Source organism: Ostrinia nubilalis, chromosome 9 (assembly GCF_963855985.1).
Source record: "Ostrinia nubilalis chromosome 9, ilOstNubi1.1, whole genome shotgun sequence".
Lineage (NCBI taxonomy): Eukaryota > Metazoa > Arthropoda > Insecta > Lepidoptera > Crambidae > Ostrinia > Ostrinia nubilalis.
Genome location: NC_087096.1, coordinates 588,766 through 601,769, shown reverse-complemented (window position 1 = coordinate 601,769; position 13,004 = coordinate 588,766). Strand labels below are relative to the sequence as shown.

Here is a 13,004-nt window from a genome sequence, read left to right as displayed (position 1 = left end):
AAAGGCAAAAAAACGTTTTATACCCTCTATGATTAAACCTTGTTACACACTGCCTATATTATTTTAATAACGTTTTAAATTAAATACCTTATCGTTATCAAAATATGCTTTCGATTCTTTTCGACTGTATCGAATCATTTTTCTGGCAACTACTCTTACCACTTTTACCTCACATCCTCACATAATAAAAGAGATATTTAAAACAAATCGAAAACTTTAATTACAAACAAATACTAATTAACAAATACAATATCAGGTTAACAACAACAAGGATAAACGTATGAATTAAGCAACTATGAAATAAAGAGCTAAAAAGGTTTCCCAGGAGTGGGCTACGTGGTGACTTTGCGCTGCATGACGCAGCGACTCAGCGCAGGGGGGTGTCCCGGGGGCTCCATAGACCTGTGAGGTTACAAATATTATGTACTAGCTGACCCCGCGAACTCTGTTCCGCCTTAAAGGCAATAAATAAGCCATCGCAATTTTTCCTTATTTGCTCACCGTTTAGACCTACCCTGGACTACGACAAACATAAACATTTTAAAACCAAAATCAGCTCAATCGGCCCAGCCGTTCACGAGTTTTAATCAGACTAACGAACAGCATTTCATTTTTATTTATATAGATAGATAGATTATGTTAGCACCTAGCTAGGTATTATACAAATTAGGACTCATTCCCAATTTCCCACGGCCATCCACTTTTGCGGGATTCAGTAATGAAGGATCCCGAAAAATTGTACGGTTCCTGCAAAAAACGGAATGTGGGAACAAGCCATTATGGTATATTTATTTATGGCATTACAAAATGAGGGTACCCTAATTGGCACCATTTGAGAACGAAACTAAGAGCTAGCGGTACCGCGGAGGCGGCTAACCGCGCGGCTAGCCACTTTTTCAGTTTAAAAAATGAAATTTTCTGGCGGTTTGGTGCGTACAATCTTATGCGGTTGCATATTAAACTGGAAAAGCGGCTAGCCACCCCCACGGTTAACCGCTAGTGCGTAAGAGCGCTAAAATCTGTTGCCAAAAAAATTCAGTAGTTTTTGCAAAAACAAATATAGATAGAGACAGAAATTGAACATGAAATGTAATACTTCGACCCGTAAACTAACTTGGGGTGCTGCTTGTCCCACTCGCTCATCTTGGAGCACATGAGCAGCACCTCGGTACTCGCGGCGGGCGCCTGGCTCGGGCAGCATCTGCAGTCCCCGCTGCACTTGCACACTGCAAGGTAAGGTCGTAAGGTTAAACGACACATTTAACCGCCTCTATGATTTATTTATTTATTTAATTTAAACTTTTAGCTCATATATACATACAAATGCACTGTGGCGGACTTAATGCTGGATGGAATTCTCTGCCAGTCGACCACGGGTCATGCAGAAAGAGTAAGTCGGTGCAAAAAACGCAGTGATCTAGTTACGAAACCAGTTCCACTTGCGGCAAGTCCCTGATCACATCCCCAAGCAGGCTCTGGATTGGAACCCCCAAGGAAAACTATAATGATAACACTATAGCAAACAAGGCAAAGAAAATCAGCAAGACTTGAAACGGGATCAAACGCGAAGCTCAAGACCGAACGCGATCGAGGACTGTGTGGACGCCCTCTGCCCCATCTAGGGGACATAAGACCTTAAGTAAATCAATGATCTAGTGGTAAGCCTACCTTCTTCAGACCCAGAGGTTCCAGGTGCGATTCCCAGTGGGCGCAAAATTTTCTGCTCAGTTCGGTTAGTGGTCTAGGTACAATATTAGTAGTGTGACTGAATGATAGGTTAACTAACTTTTAGTTTAGTATAATCAGCTTACCTTCTTTCTTATGGGCAGTAGGCTTGAACCGCGCGCTGGCTTCGTTCTCGCGGTATTCCCGGGAGCCGAGCGAGCACATGGACTGCGGTAGCTTGGCCTCAAACGTCCGGTCTATGAGCCCTGCCAAGGTGACATTAGTTTATGCATCAGCATCATATGCAACAGTGTTTACATCACCTGCACCAAATACTCCTTAGAGAAATAGAGAGATGTCAATCCATACAGAATTTTCCAAACAAAACCAAGTCTTGCCACAACGTTAAGATTTTAACCTTTTTCTTCCACAAACTCCAGCATGGAAACTGCTGTCTTTTCTTTCCCTAAAAATGATGCACGCTCCCCAATCAGCCCGGTGCATTCCTTTCTCAACGACGGCTCACTGTTTAGTGCTAAGTCGTAAAGATTCTTCTCCTGAAACAAATTCAGATCAAAAGTTCTTAGCAATTTGTTAAAAATAATTATAAACAATTTACCTAGGTCTAATAAAAATGTGTGCGTTTTTTTTTTCTTTCTTCTAATTAATAAGTAGGTAATCATGACAGTCCAGTTTTTAAAAGCGACAATATTTTAGACTCAATTTGGAGTATATTAAAAGAAATCTGACCAGTCTTTCCATCATATAGATAAGTGACGATACAAACCGGCATGACCATCAAACAATGTAAATCCGTTCTACTATTCAGGAAGTCCCAGAAGGCACAGCACTTTCTTTGAACGAAATCGTTATCTATCTCTTCTATAGGCGTGAAGTCTAACATCAAATGTTGAGGAGACAAAGGTTCCCCGCAAGCGGAGTCCCCGAAGATGCTGAAAGACTCGTGAGACCCAGGCGGGTTGCTGGTGGTCTCGAAAGAAGAACTGGAATTCGGATAGATTTCTGATGTAGAAGCAACATCGTGGTGAGAAGTTCTATCATTGGTAGGAGCCATCCTAAAATAAAAGCTAAATTATAGTAGGTATATGTAGCTAGGAATATTAATTAAACACGAACAATACAAAGTTCATAAAGTAGACAATGTAGACAAAATCAAACAGACAATACAACGTTGACAGACATAAGACATAATTGAGACAATATTGGAAAAAAGCATAAAAAAGAAATTTGTAGTTTTTAGTCAGAAGTTACATAGAAGGTGGTCTTTGAGAAGTACTTTAATATAAGAGGTATTTGTAACACATATGAATATTTAGTGAATTATAAAACTCATGTAAAATTAAAGTGAATTAAATGAGAAATTACTTAATTTGTGTTCATTGATTTTTTGTAGAACCTCTGTGGGTCTAGACAAAGTGCAAATTATAATCGCAAACCAGTCGATAAGTGGTCGAAAAGCCCCTTTTTTGTATGGAGTTTTGACGGATTCGATTTGCGATTCGATCAAAAAGTGCGTTTTGTCTAGGGGGGCTGATCGTGCTCTGGTTGACAAACAAGTGACATGTCAGTAATCATTGACGCAGACAAGACGCAGAAATCAGAAGAAAAAACAAGTGGGTAGGCTATTTGAAGATTTACATTTAAACTTATTTTAAAGGAATACAAAGAATATAATTTTGTATTACAAAATAATGTCTGCGTCTAAACTATTGATGCCCTTATCAATAATAGACGAAGGAGAAGAAGACATTCCTGAAAAAGAAGAAGATACTGATTTAGAAGATCGGTATGTGAGAAAAGTGTGTATTCACGGTATTTGTGAAGAAAAATCTGTTACTGCAATTGATTCAGAAATATCTGGAGAAGCGGTTGAAGAAGAATACATTAATTTGGAAGAAATAAATAAGGATGGTGATTTGGATGAAACGTTTGCTGCAAGTGACTTCACAGATGCTGATTGTGGAGAACCGATGCAAAGCCAATTCCTGAGGCTCGACTTCACGCCGATTGAAGGCGTCGATGACAATCCTCATATAGTTAAGAAATGCAGTGATTTCTGGCAGTTTATCTACAGTCAAACTAAATTACAAGGACTGATGGTCATGCCTGTAAGTTTTGTTTGTAAATGCACTAGCACTAAAGACCCTCATCATCATCATCCAAACACCTATGCCACTTATCCCAGAAGTTTAGAAGATCTTCGAATATTTGGAGATGAATGCTTGTAACAACTTGATGTTCTGAGCAAATAAATGAATTTATTTATTTATTTCTTATTTATTTTTCAGGAAAAAGGTTACGAAGAAGTCATCGCGGCGTCAAGTAGCGAAACAAGTCTAGAGAAGTGTCAAAATGTCCCGACTCCCGCACTGGAGTGGCTAGAGACGGGAGGTTATTTCATTTTATTATACTCCCAACTCTCCTTCTTCTTCTTTTAATAGAGACAGGCATTTGAACACTTTTGTATGGTTTTATGATGATGATATTGAATAATTTCTAAACTTTGGTTTCTTACAGTCGGTCAAAAAATGGCGTTCGCTGCCAAACATGAGTCGAAGTACTGCGACCACCACAACGGGGACTACATGGAGGAAACATCATCACCGAAGGTCAAAGAAGCTCAAAAACACAAAAGTGCAGAAAAAGGTGCAATTTATTGCCTTATTCAACTCAATATTAGAGCTAAGGGTATAAGAACGATGAAAAGTAAAATGAACTCTACGTAACGACATCATTTTGTTGAGTATTTCATGCGAGTCGCATTAAGTGGCGCTCGCCAGTCGTTCCCATATACTATTGTAAATTCAACAAAATACAATGTGTCCCTACTATTTTAAAACTTCTTTTCACCAAACTTTCGATTTCACTCAAATCGGTACCTGAAAAAGGCTACCTAATGTTGCGAAGAAAAAACTACATAGAAAACTTTATAAGTAAAAAAAGTGTTCCCTGAACTGAGGTATATTTCTAAATAACTAAATCATTCAATAAAAACACCATTATAATAGTTAGGTACACTAAGCAGCTGTCTCAGGAGTAAATGCACTCACTTATACAGAAATAATAGGTGTGAATCATTTACACTCTTTCAGAAGACGCGAACCTTTTTGCGAGCTTTAAATATTCATCTTACAACTTCGCTGAAACTTGGCTACACAGATAATTGGCAAGTTTTCCAAAAGCCAGATACATAATGCAAAATTACTAGCTCCTTTCAAAGAAACACATATTTGAGAGTGTTAAAGTTAAGCTGAACCTTGAATTTTGTGCTCTGTGTGTTGGTAGGTAAGGTTGCATTTTGTTGGGAGCGTTAGGAACATGTGCTGTTCCGTGAACTTGAATAGTATGCGCAGGTTAATGGTGTTTGAAATATGCAGGTCTCATCTGGAAGCAAACTGTGACTCCAGAGTCGCGGATGTTGGCGGGAATGGATATGAAAGACTCGGTACATTAAAAAATTATAAGGAAAAAATGATAAACTTCTACATAAATTCAATAAACACCTCCTTCCTTTATTTAGTGGTTTGAGAGAGAATATCTGGAGACAGTAATTAGTGAAGAGGACCACTTCACAATAACTTGTAACAAACTTCTAAAACAGTGTACATTTGTTTGACATTTGTACACAACCATATTCCAATTGTAACAAAGACATGTTGCGAACTTTTTGGCTACTGTGGGTGTCACTATTTGACGCTGACTGTACTATATCCGCAACAAAATCACGTAGATAAGCTTCATGACTCCGAAGTAGAATCTATGTGAATTTCCGAGAATACCTGTTATTTTTATTTAGCAATGGTGCAGACAGAATGTGCCAAGAGGCCCACGAAGGTTGTATTCGCACGACGCTGTGACACATTTTTTATTCTGAAGAGCTTGTCATCATCATCATTATTTCAGCCATAAGACGGACGTCCACTGCTGAACATAGGCCTCCCCCAATGCTTTCCATGTTGATCGATTGGTAGCGGCCTACGTCAAGACTCTCAAGAGCTGGTAAATTTTGTAGCATTTGTCGTGTCCATTCAAATGCATTTTTCTTAGTGCTCCGGCTCACTCGGAGCCTCGCCGGCTGAATATCAATCGGCTGAGCCTCAATTACTGCGATCCGCGTGTGCTGCCGGTTGTTTGCCAGACAATGGGATGGACTTTGATTGGGATATTTGTAATCGAGACCCTTCTAATGGATCCTAGTTGAGGTTTGCTCATTGCTGGTTTCTCTATTACTTTCGGAAAAAGCTGATTATTTTTAGAAAAAATATTCCAGATAGGTATTACAGATAGGTCATGATTTCATGATGTCTGAACTAAGATTCAATAATATTGGTTGATACTCAAACACTGGACTATTTTGCCGTCACATAATTCTTGCAGATTGCATCTAAAAGTACATAGGATGAGTTTTTGATCACTACATACATGCCCGACACACTGAAAGTTTTTAGTTTCAATTTGTTTTTATATGACTGTACTTTTGAAAAGGTGCGAGTTGACGAACAAAATAATAGGTAAAATCGGAATTTCCCAACTCGCACCTGCTAGCGAGTTTGACAGGTGCGAGTTGACTAACAACCGCATCCCCAACCGCAACGCGTCTTTCCGTTCTATACATAGCCAGAACGCAAGGGTGTGAAACTAATCGAGTATAGTTTGGAGATGACTTTTTTTACTAAGCCCCTCCAAACTATACACGACCAGTACGCATATGCTGCGTACTGCTCGCGTATACTTTGTAGTGACTTAGGTCAATTATCTTACTCCAAAATATACATCGCCAGTACGCATACGGACTAATCATGTATGTATTGTAATAAGTGCGTGATTACAATTTATACGCGAGTAGTTGCATCTAGTCATTTTGTCTTATTGACCTCTCTTTCTATTATATATTAATTCATATCTGCGTGTCTACTTTAAACATTGAATCATCTTTCGACACGTATTCTGCCATAGAAAAGATATTTGTTTTGGGGCTGATATTTAATTTTCACCAATTCTCGAATAACTCTTAAATTAAGAATTATGTAGGTATGGAAATATTATTATGTCAAAATGATTTTGTTCTTGAGATAAAAGTTAATAAATAAAATAAATAATAAATAAATATCCTTAGACATTTTACACTGCGCTTCTAGTCCCAAACTAAGCAAAGCTTGTACATAATACTAAGTATTAAACATACATACTTAAATACTTTTTTTTTGTAAATACATACTTACTATAGGTACATAGAAAACACCCAGTCCAATACAAACAAATATGTTCATGCACACAAATGTTTGTACTGTGCGGGAATCGAACCCGCTCCCTCCGGAATAGTAGTCCGTTTCGAACCACTACCAGGCCAGTTCATCTCCGCGAGTTTGCATCGAAAACAAAACACGCGCGACTACCCCTCCTGAGATACCAAATCGACAGGACAATCACGAGCGAGTATTGACGCACGCACGTATTCTTCACCCATTTGCATTGTAAAGATATGTAAAAACGGTGGTGCAATTAATACTGTGCAGTATTTTTTAACTGCCTGAATAATATTAGAAACACAAAATATAATTCATGCTTATTCATGTATTTCCTCCGCCATTTTTCGCAGTTTGGCACCTCACGTCACACATCATTTTACCGAAGTCAGCCCTATGTCTTCGGCGCAGTACCGATCACTGACGTTTGTCAACAAAATGGTGCTCGACTCTTGAGACAAGCTAAATTACACCATATTGTTAACGACATTGAGCATACATTTTTTTAAATACCTTCGCGAAGAAAATCTTCTGTACGAAGTACTTATTATTTTTCTGTGCCAAACGGCCTATAATACAAACCTAGCATTTAAAGTCTCGCATAATGTATTAATAATGCACGTTGAACTTTCTTCCAGTGGGTAATTATCCCTTAAGCAATAAAGTGCATTTTGGATTGATTTCACTATAGCAGGGGAACCCGCGGATCAATACCACCATACTAAAAATAATTGTTAGTGTCCTTATGTTGGTAGTATTGTTAGTTTGACAAATGAAAAAAAATGTCTGTCAATTGAGTTTGAGTTTTTAACCGGCGAATTGATTCGTGTGAAGTTATTTTCTCAGATTTGGTGCAATATTACTGTAAATAAACTTTTCTGTCGTTTACGTTGAGTTGATTAAGTTCCTCCGTATCGGGCGTGATAAAGTTTGCTGTTCAGTGTTATGTTTTTTGTGAGATAGAGACTCTTTTAAATAAGCTGTGTTTCAACTTCTACAGAAGTTTAAACTCTTATTTACTTTTCTGTTTAATGGGTATGTTATCTACTTACTTGAAATATTACATCTATTACAAATCTATTTTTCATTAAAAACAACCCTATGTGATGAAAATGTAAATGTACTTTCAAAACTGGTAAATGCATGAACCAGGGCATTGACACTGGTTGGAGAGAAATTATAGGCTTTGTTTAATTAATACCTATTTCATTTTAGGCTTCTACTGATAATGGAGAGTAGAAACAACAAGAAGTGCGTTATTTGTAATAAGAGGCGAAGTCGTGGTGGATCACCCTTACTTTTGAGTAGGTTTCCTCTGGATTCTGACCGGTGAGTTTCTAATAACACTCATTTATTACAAGATAATTTTACTGATTGTGTAAACTTAAAGGCTGGGATTAATATTTTTAATCATACAGTAAATAACCATAACCAATTTTTAATTTCAGTATTTTGTTTCGTACTCTGCAAATGAATTGCATAACAATACTAAAAGAAATTAGTTGATGAATAAATTTCAGTTTGTTATTCTTTTTCTTTTCTAATAGGTATTTCTTATTTCAGTTGTCGAATGTGGGTTAAAAATGCTGGCTTAGAAGACTTAGCATATGTACCTATTGAAAAGTTACACCAACTGAAGTTTGTTTGTGGTGGGCACTTCACTCCTGAATCCTTCAATGCCAAAGGAACTCGGCTGAAGAACTCAGCTATTCCAACACTGGAATTGAGCAATCCCATCTTGCCAGATGAAGTTTTGACAGAGTTTCCTCTTCATGTAAAAGACTCCAATAAAGAAAACCTCAAGACAGGTATGATGATGACTTCAATTATTTTTTTTAAATTTAATTTACTATCTATCAATTTTTCTTTAGATGTCTTAATTAATTTTCTTTGGTTTCCAAAACAAACCAACCGAATGCAATTTAACAAGGTTCTTTCTTTGTAACCACAAACATGTGTTGTATGCTTATCAATAAATAATATATAATTTCAATTATTAATTATATCTATACTTTGTTACAGTTCTTTATGATCATTCATATTGCATTCCAAAGAAGTCAAATCCAGTTGAACGAGGTATGTTTATCTAAAATTATACTAATAATATAAAAAGGAAATATTTAATTGTTTGTTTGTATTTGATCAGCTCCGTAACTCGAGCCAAGATAGCCTAAAGTGCGGGTTAGAACCCCACAGCTTGAATATTGTAGTAAACCCACTCGTAACACAATTTAGCTTAGAATGTGTGTTGAGTTAGAGGGACTTTAGTAATTTGTGTAATACAAATTCTTCAAAAAAAGTACCGGACCAATTTGAAAAATTTTAGGCAATCTACATTAATTAGCCAGGTCAGCTAGTTTAATAATATTTATAAGCTAGTAATTTTTAATGTGAGCAAGACATGTACTAGACTGATTGTACCCTAAAGTTGGGTAAGAACATGACATTTTATTACCCAATTCACATTTCATTATCTGCTTTCAGTTCCCCTTACAACTACAACCAAACAACTAAATTCAACATGTTTGGGAGCTGTGGATATACCAGATTCTGGTATTTCTGCGAAAACAACTTTTGAACCTCTTCCTTCTACTTCCAATGCACCAGAACATATGACCTATAAACCCATTACTCATGGTAAGTGTACAAACTAATATTTATAACTATTTACCTTCTAAAATATGCCTTCCCTCAAACTAAAGAATGCCACCCTGGATGCGTTCTGCAGTCTGCAGTCAGGTCAAAATGAACTTATATGTACAACATTCTAGGTTTCTGTACATTTTATATTAATGCGATTTGACCGTGCGGATACGAACAAAGAACGCAAAGCACACGTGACTGATTGCCTTATCACGACCACTTACAGATTGTCTTGACATACCCGCAGACCGCATCCAGAATGCAGAACATTAAAACCTCTAAATGCCTTTAATTTAATATTATGTCATTGTTATTGAAGGTGGGCCCACGCTTCATATTTTATGAGAAGAGCTATCATTATCCTGTCTTTGCATTTTTTTAAAACTTGATAATGATTGATTGATTTGGAAATAATATGTTTCATAAAACAACAAAATAAATTTTAAACTAATTTGCATATTTATAATATTTCAGATGATAAAAACATTTGCCATCAAGATGCACAGGCAGAAATATTAGTCCACAGTTATAAAAGACCTAAGAAAAACATTGAAATGAAAGGTAAGATAAAACATACCTAATTTAAAAAACTAAGTAAAATTGCTGATTAATTAACCAATATTCAATTCAATTTGCTTTAATGTTGTTTTTTTACTAATGGAAATGTTTTTATTACAGACACTTCATCAACATTTACAATTAAAGAGAAGAGGCTTTGGCGACAGTTACAAAATGCAAAAAAAACAATAAGGAATATAGCGAAGGTAGTTGCAGAAGAACACAACAGAAATTTTTTAAATATTAAAAAACTGAATAGTACCATTGTAAATCCAACATTCAAAACTAAGATGAGGGTGAAGTATGCTGCGCATGCTCTGAGTAATACCGTGGCAGCTATTTTAAAAATGATGGCATGGAAAGAAGTTTCTGATTGCAATGATACAGCATTTGTGATTGAACAGTTAGATAAACTATTTGATTGTACAAATGGTCCATCATCTTTAAATGACGTAAAGAAAGGGATCCGGGAAAATGTTTCCACATCAAGTAATCACATTGAGTCTTGGACCTTTTATACTGATAAGTTAAAAACCATAAAATTTATAACAGCAGAAAACACGATACTAAAAAATGTTAAATGCGTAAAGGGATATCAAATATCTATCAAATCCTTAAACGATATTTGGGAAAAGTTAAAGAATGAAGGGTTTAAATATATGAACCTTAGACAGTTTAACCAAGACTCTCTGGAAAACTTATTTGGAATCATTAGGCAACACAGTGTAACCAATAGAAATCCCACTATCACGCACTTTACTGCAGCGCTTAAAACAAGCATGGTTACTGGGCTGAAAGTGCCTCATAGCAGAAGTGCTAATTGTGAAGCAGACAACAATAAACATATGCTGGAATATAAAGACATTTTAAAAACTAATTTAAAAACAACAGAAATAAAAATTAATGTTCAAGATTCCACAGACACTGAATTTTATCCTGTGTTGTCTATCCCGGACCCTGAAAACTTAGAACAGCCCATTGAAAATTTGTGTAGCCTTGAAAACCAACCAGTAGTATATGTAAGCGGGTATTTAGCTGCCAAACTATTACAGAACAGTTCTTGTTTAATTTGTGAAGAGTGTTTGAGCGTGAAAACTCCTGTTGACAATGATTTGTATGCATATATATCTCTTCGCGAATGGTGGCATGATAAAAAAAGTCTCGTTTATCCAACAATTCAATTATGTACCACCGTAAATGAAGCTAAACAATTTTATCATGACCATATTGCCGACCAGATATATATGGAAAATGTTGGAAAATTCATTTTCTTAATGTTGAGTACAAATTGTAATTTTAGTTGGTTTAAATGTCAACAACATAATAAATAAATTTATGATAAGATGTTTAAAATATTAAGTTACCTTTTTCTAAGAAAAAGTTGTAAAATCATTAATGACAGCTTCATAAAAAGTGAAAACAATTTTGCTGACAAAAGTAAAAAAGCACAGCAACAAAGCATTGAAAAGTAATCTTAGGGCTGAGGTTCGATCAGCTGATAAGAAAATTAAAGATGTTTATAAATAAAAATCCTATTTTTTCTTAGAAAAAGTTGTGAAAATAAAAGTTTACAAAATTATCATTTCTGTACTTTGTTATAATTTTCAATAATTCCTCATGCCTACAACTGCTATGTCATGTTCAATACTTATTGTAATATACCTATTTTATTTCGAAATAAATAATTTACGTTACAAAACTTCGTTTTACTTACACATAGTATAAAATAAAAATAGTAATCATTAAAATATTGAAGGTTCCTATACTAGATATCGATATGCAATTACAACCCTAGCAAAGTATCGATAATCGATAAGTTATTACGAACGTCACTAATACTGTCAGAAAATAAGGCATTATGTTGGTAGCTCCGCCTGTAGTTTGTGCGGTTGGTAAAGATTTGCGGGTCGTTCTCTAAAATGCATATGTGTGCGTGAGCTCAAAAAATATCTATGGAGTGCCGTCTCTTACTCTTTTATGCTCTTTGCTTTCTTCTCTCACTCTCTCTCATTTTAAATGAATTTATGATTACACTAATAATTGTTATTTAATTTGAAATCTACCTAATCAATTTAATTTCAAAAACCACTTACAATAGTGTTAAAAATCTAGATTTATTATAGATTCAGTAAAATAATAATATTTTATGTAATAATATCGAATAAATGTAATTTTAAATATAATTCCATATTTTACTAAATCAATATCAACTAAACACACTCTAGTCAATTGTAAGTGGTGTAGTAGAAACTAATCGAGTATAGTTTGGATATGACTTTTTTTACTAAGCTCTTCCAAACTATACACGATCAGTACGCAAAATTCGTGTATAGTTTGGAGTCACAGATTTACAAACGGGCACTACAAAATATACACGAGCAGTTTCCTATGGGTGCGTTCTGGCCATGTATAGAACGGAAAGACGCCAACCGCAACCCCATGATAATTTGATTACGCACTTGACATTAGCAGACTTGTAACAGAGATTCTATACAATAGAGTTTTTTCGTCGTTGCAGGCTCTGTTTGGTTAATTTTTGACTGTAGCTTGGTTAATAGTTTTTTCATTACGCAAAACGATTAGTCAGGTAGCGATCATACACAATACCGCAGTAAATCAACCATTTGACCGCAGAACGTGTTGATTGAAAATTCCAGAAGCCAAGTCCACCGCAATTCAATTCTAATAACACTGTATAATCGGATGTTTTGTGAAAACTATTTTGGGGCAGAATAATTATTATTGACGGGATTGCTACCTTAATTTCTGTTAGTGACCATGAAAGTTTGAAACAATATATTTTGGGGCAGGTTGGTGTTTTCGGGGGGTTGCTACTTGGTGCCTCAAGTTAACGTCTACACTTTCGTTGAC

At 35.8% G+C, this 13,004-nt stretch overlaps 3 protein-coding genes across 3 annotated transcripts; 2 read left to right on the top strand and 1 right to left on the bottom strand.

The window, feature by feature from the left end:
• Positions 1-196: 196 nt before the first annotated feature.
• Positions 197-2,813, bottom strand: LOC135074352 (uncharacterized). The gene is made up of 5 exons (XM_063968607.1): positions 2,453-2,813; positions 2,084-2,222; positions 1,812-1,931; positions 1,115-1,226; positions 197-402 (listed from the first exon to the last, which is right to left on the bottom strand). The coding sequence occupies exons 1-5, from the start codon at positions 2,738-2,740 to the stop codon at positions 333-335; spliced, it is 729 nt and encodes a 242-aa protein (XP_063824677.1). The 5' UTR covers positions 2,741-2,813; the 3' UTR covers positions 197-332.
• A 563-nt stretch (positions 2,814-3,376) lies between these two features.
• On the top strand, positions 3,377-5,883 carry LOC135074785 (uncharacterized). The gene is made up of 5 exons (XM_063969167.1): positions 3,377-3,794; positions 3,975-4,077; positions 4,204-4,332; positions 5,064-5,131; positions 5,734-5,883. Exons 1-5 carry the CDS (start codon positions 3,378-3,380, stop codon positions 5,881-5,883), a joined length of 867 nt encoding a protein of 288 aa, XP_063825237.1. The 5' UTR covers position 3,377.
• A 1,757-nt stretch (positions 5,884-7,640) lies between these two features.
• On the top strand, positions 7,641-11,785 carry LOC135074888 (uncharacterized). The gene is made up of 7 exons (XM_063969264.1): positions 7,641-7,691; positions 7,779-8,261; positions 8,496-8,740; positions 8,955-9,008; positions 9,417-9,569; positions 10,050-10,136; positions 10,254-11,785. Exons 2-7 carry the CDS (start codon positions 8,161-8,163, stop codon positions 11,462-11,464), a joined length of 1,851 nt encoding a protein of 616 aa, XP_063825334.1. The 5' UTR covers positions 7,641-7,691; positions 7,779-8,160; the 3' UTR covers positions 11,465-11,785.
• Positions 11,786-13,004: the final 1,219 nt, after the last annotated feature.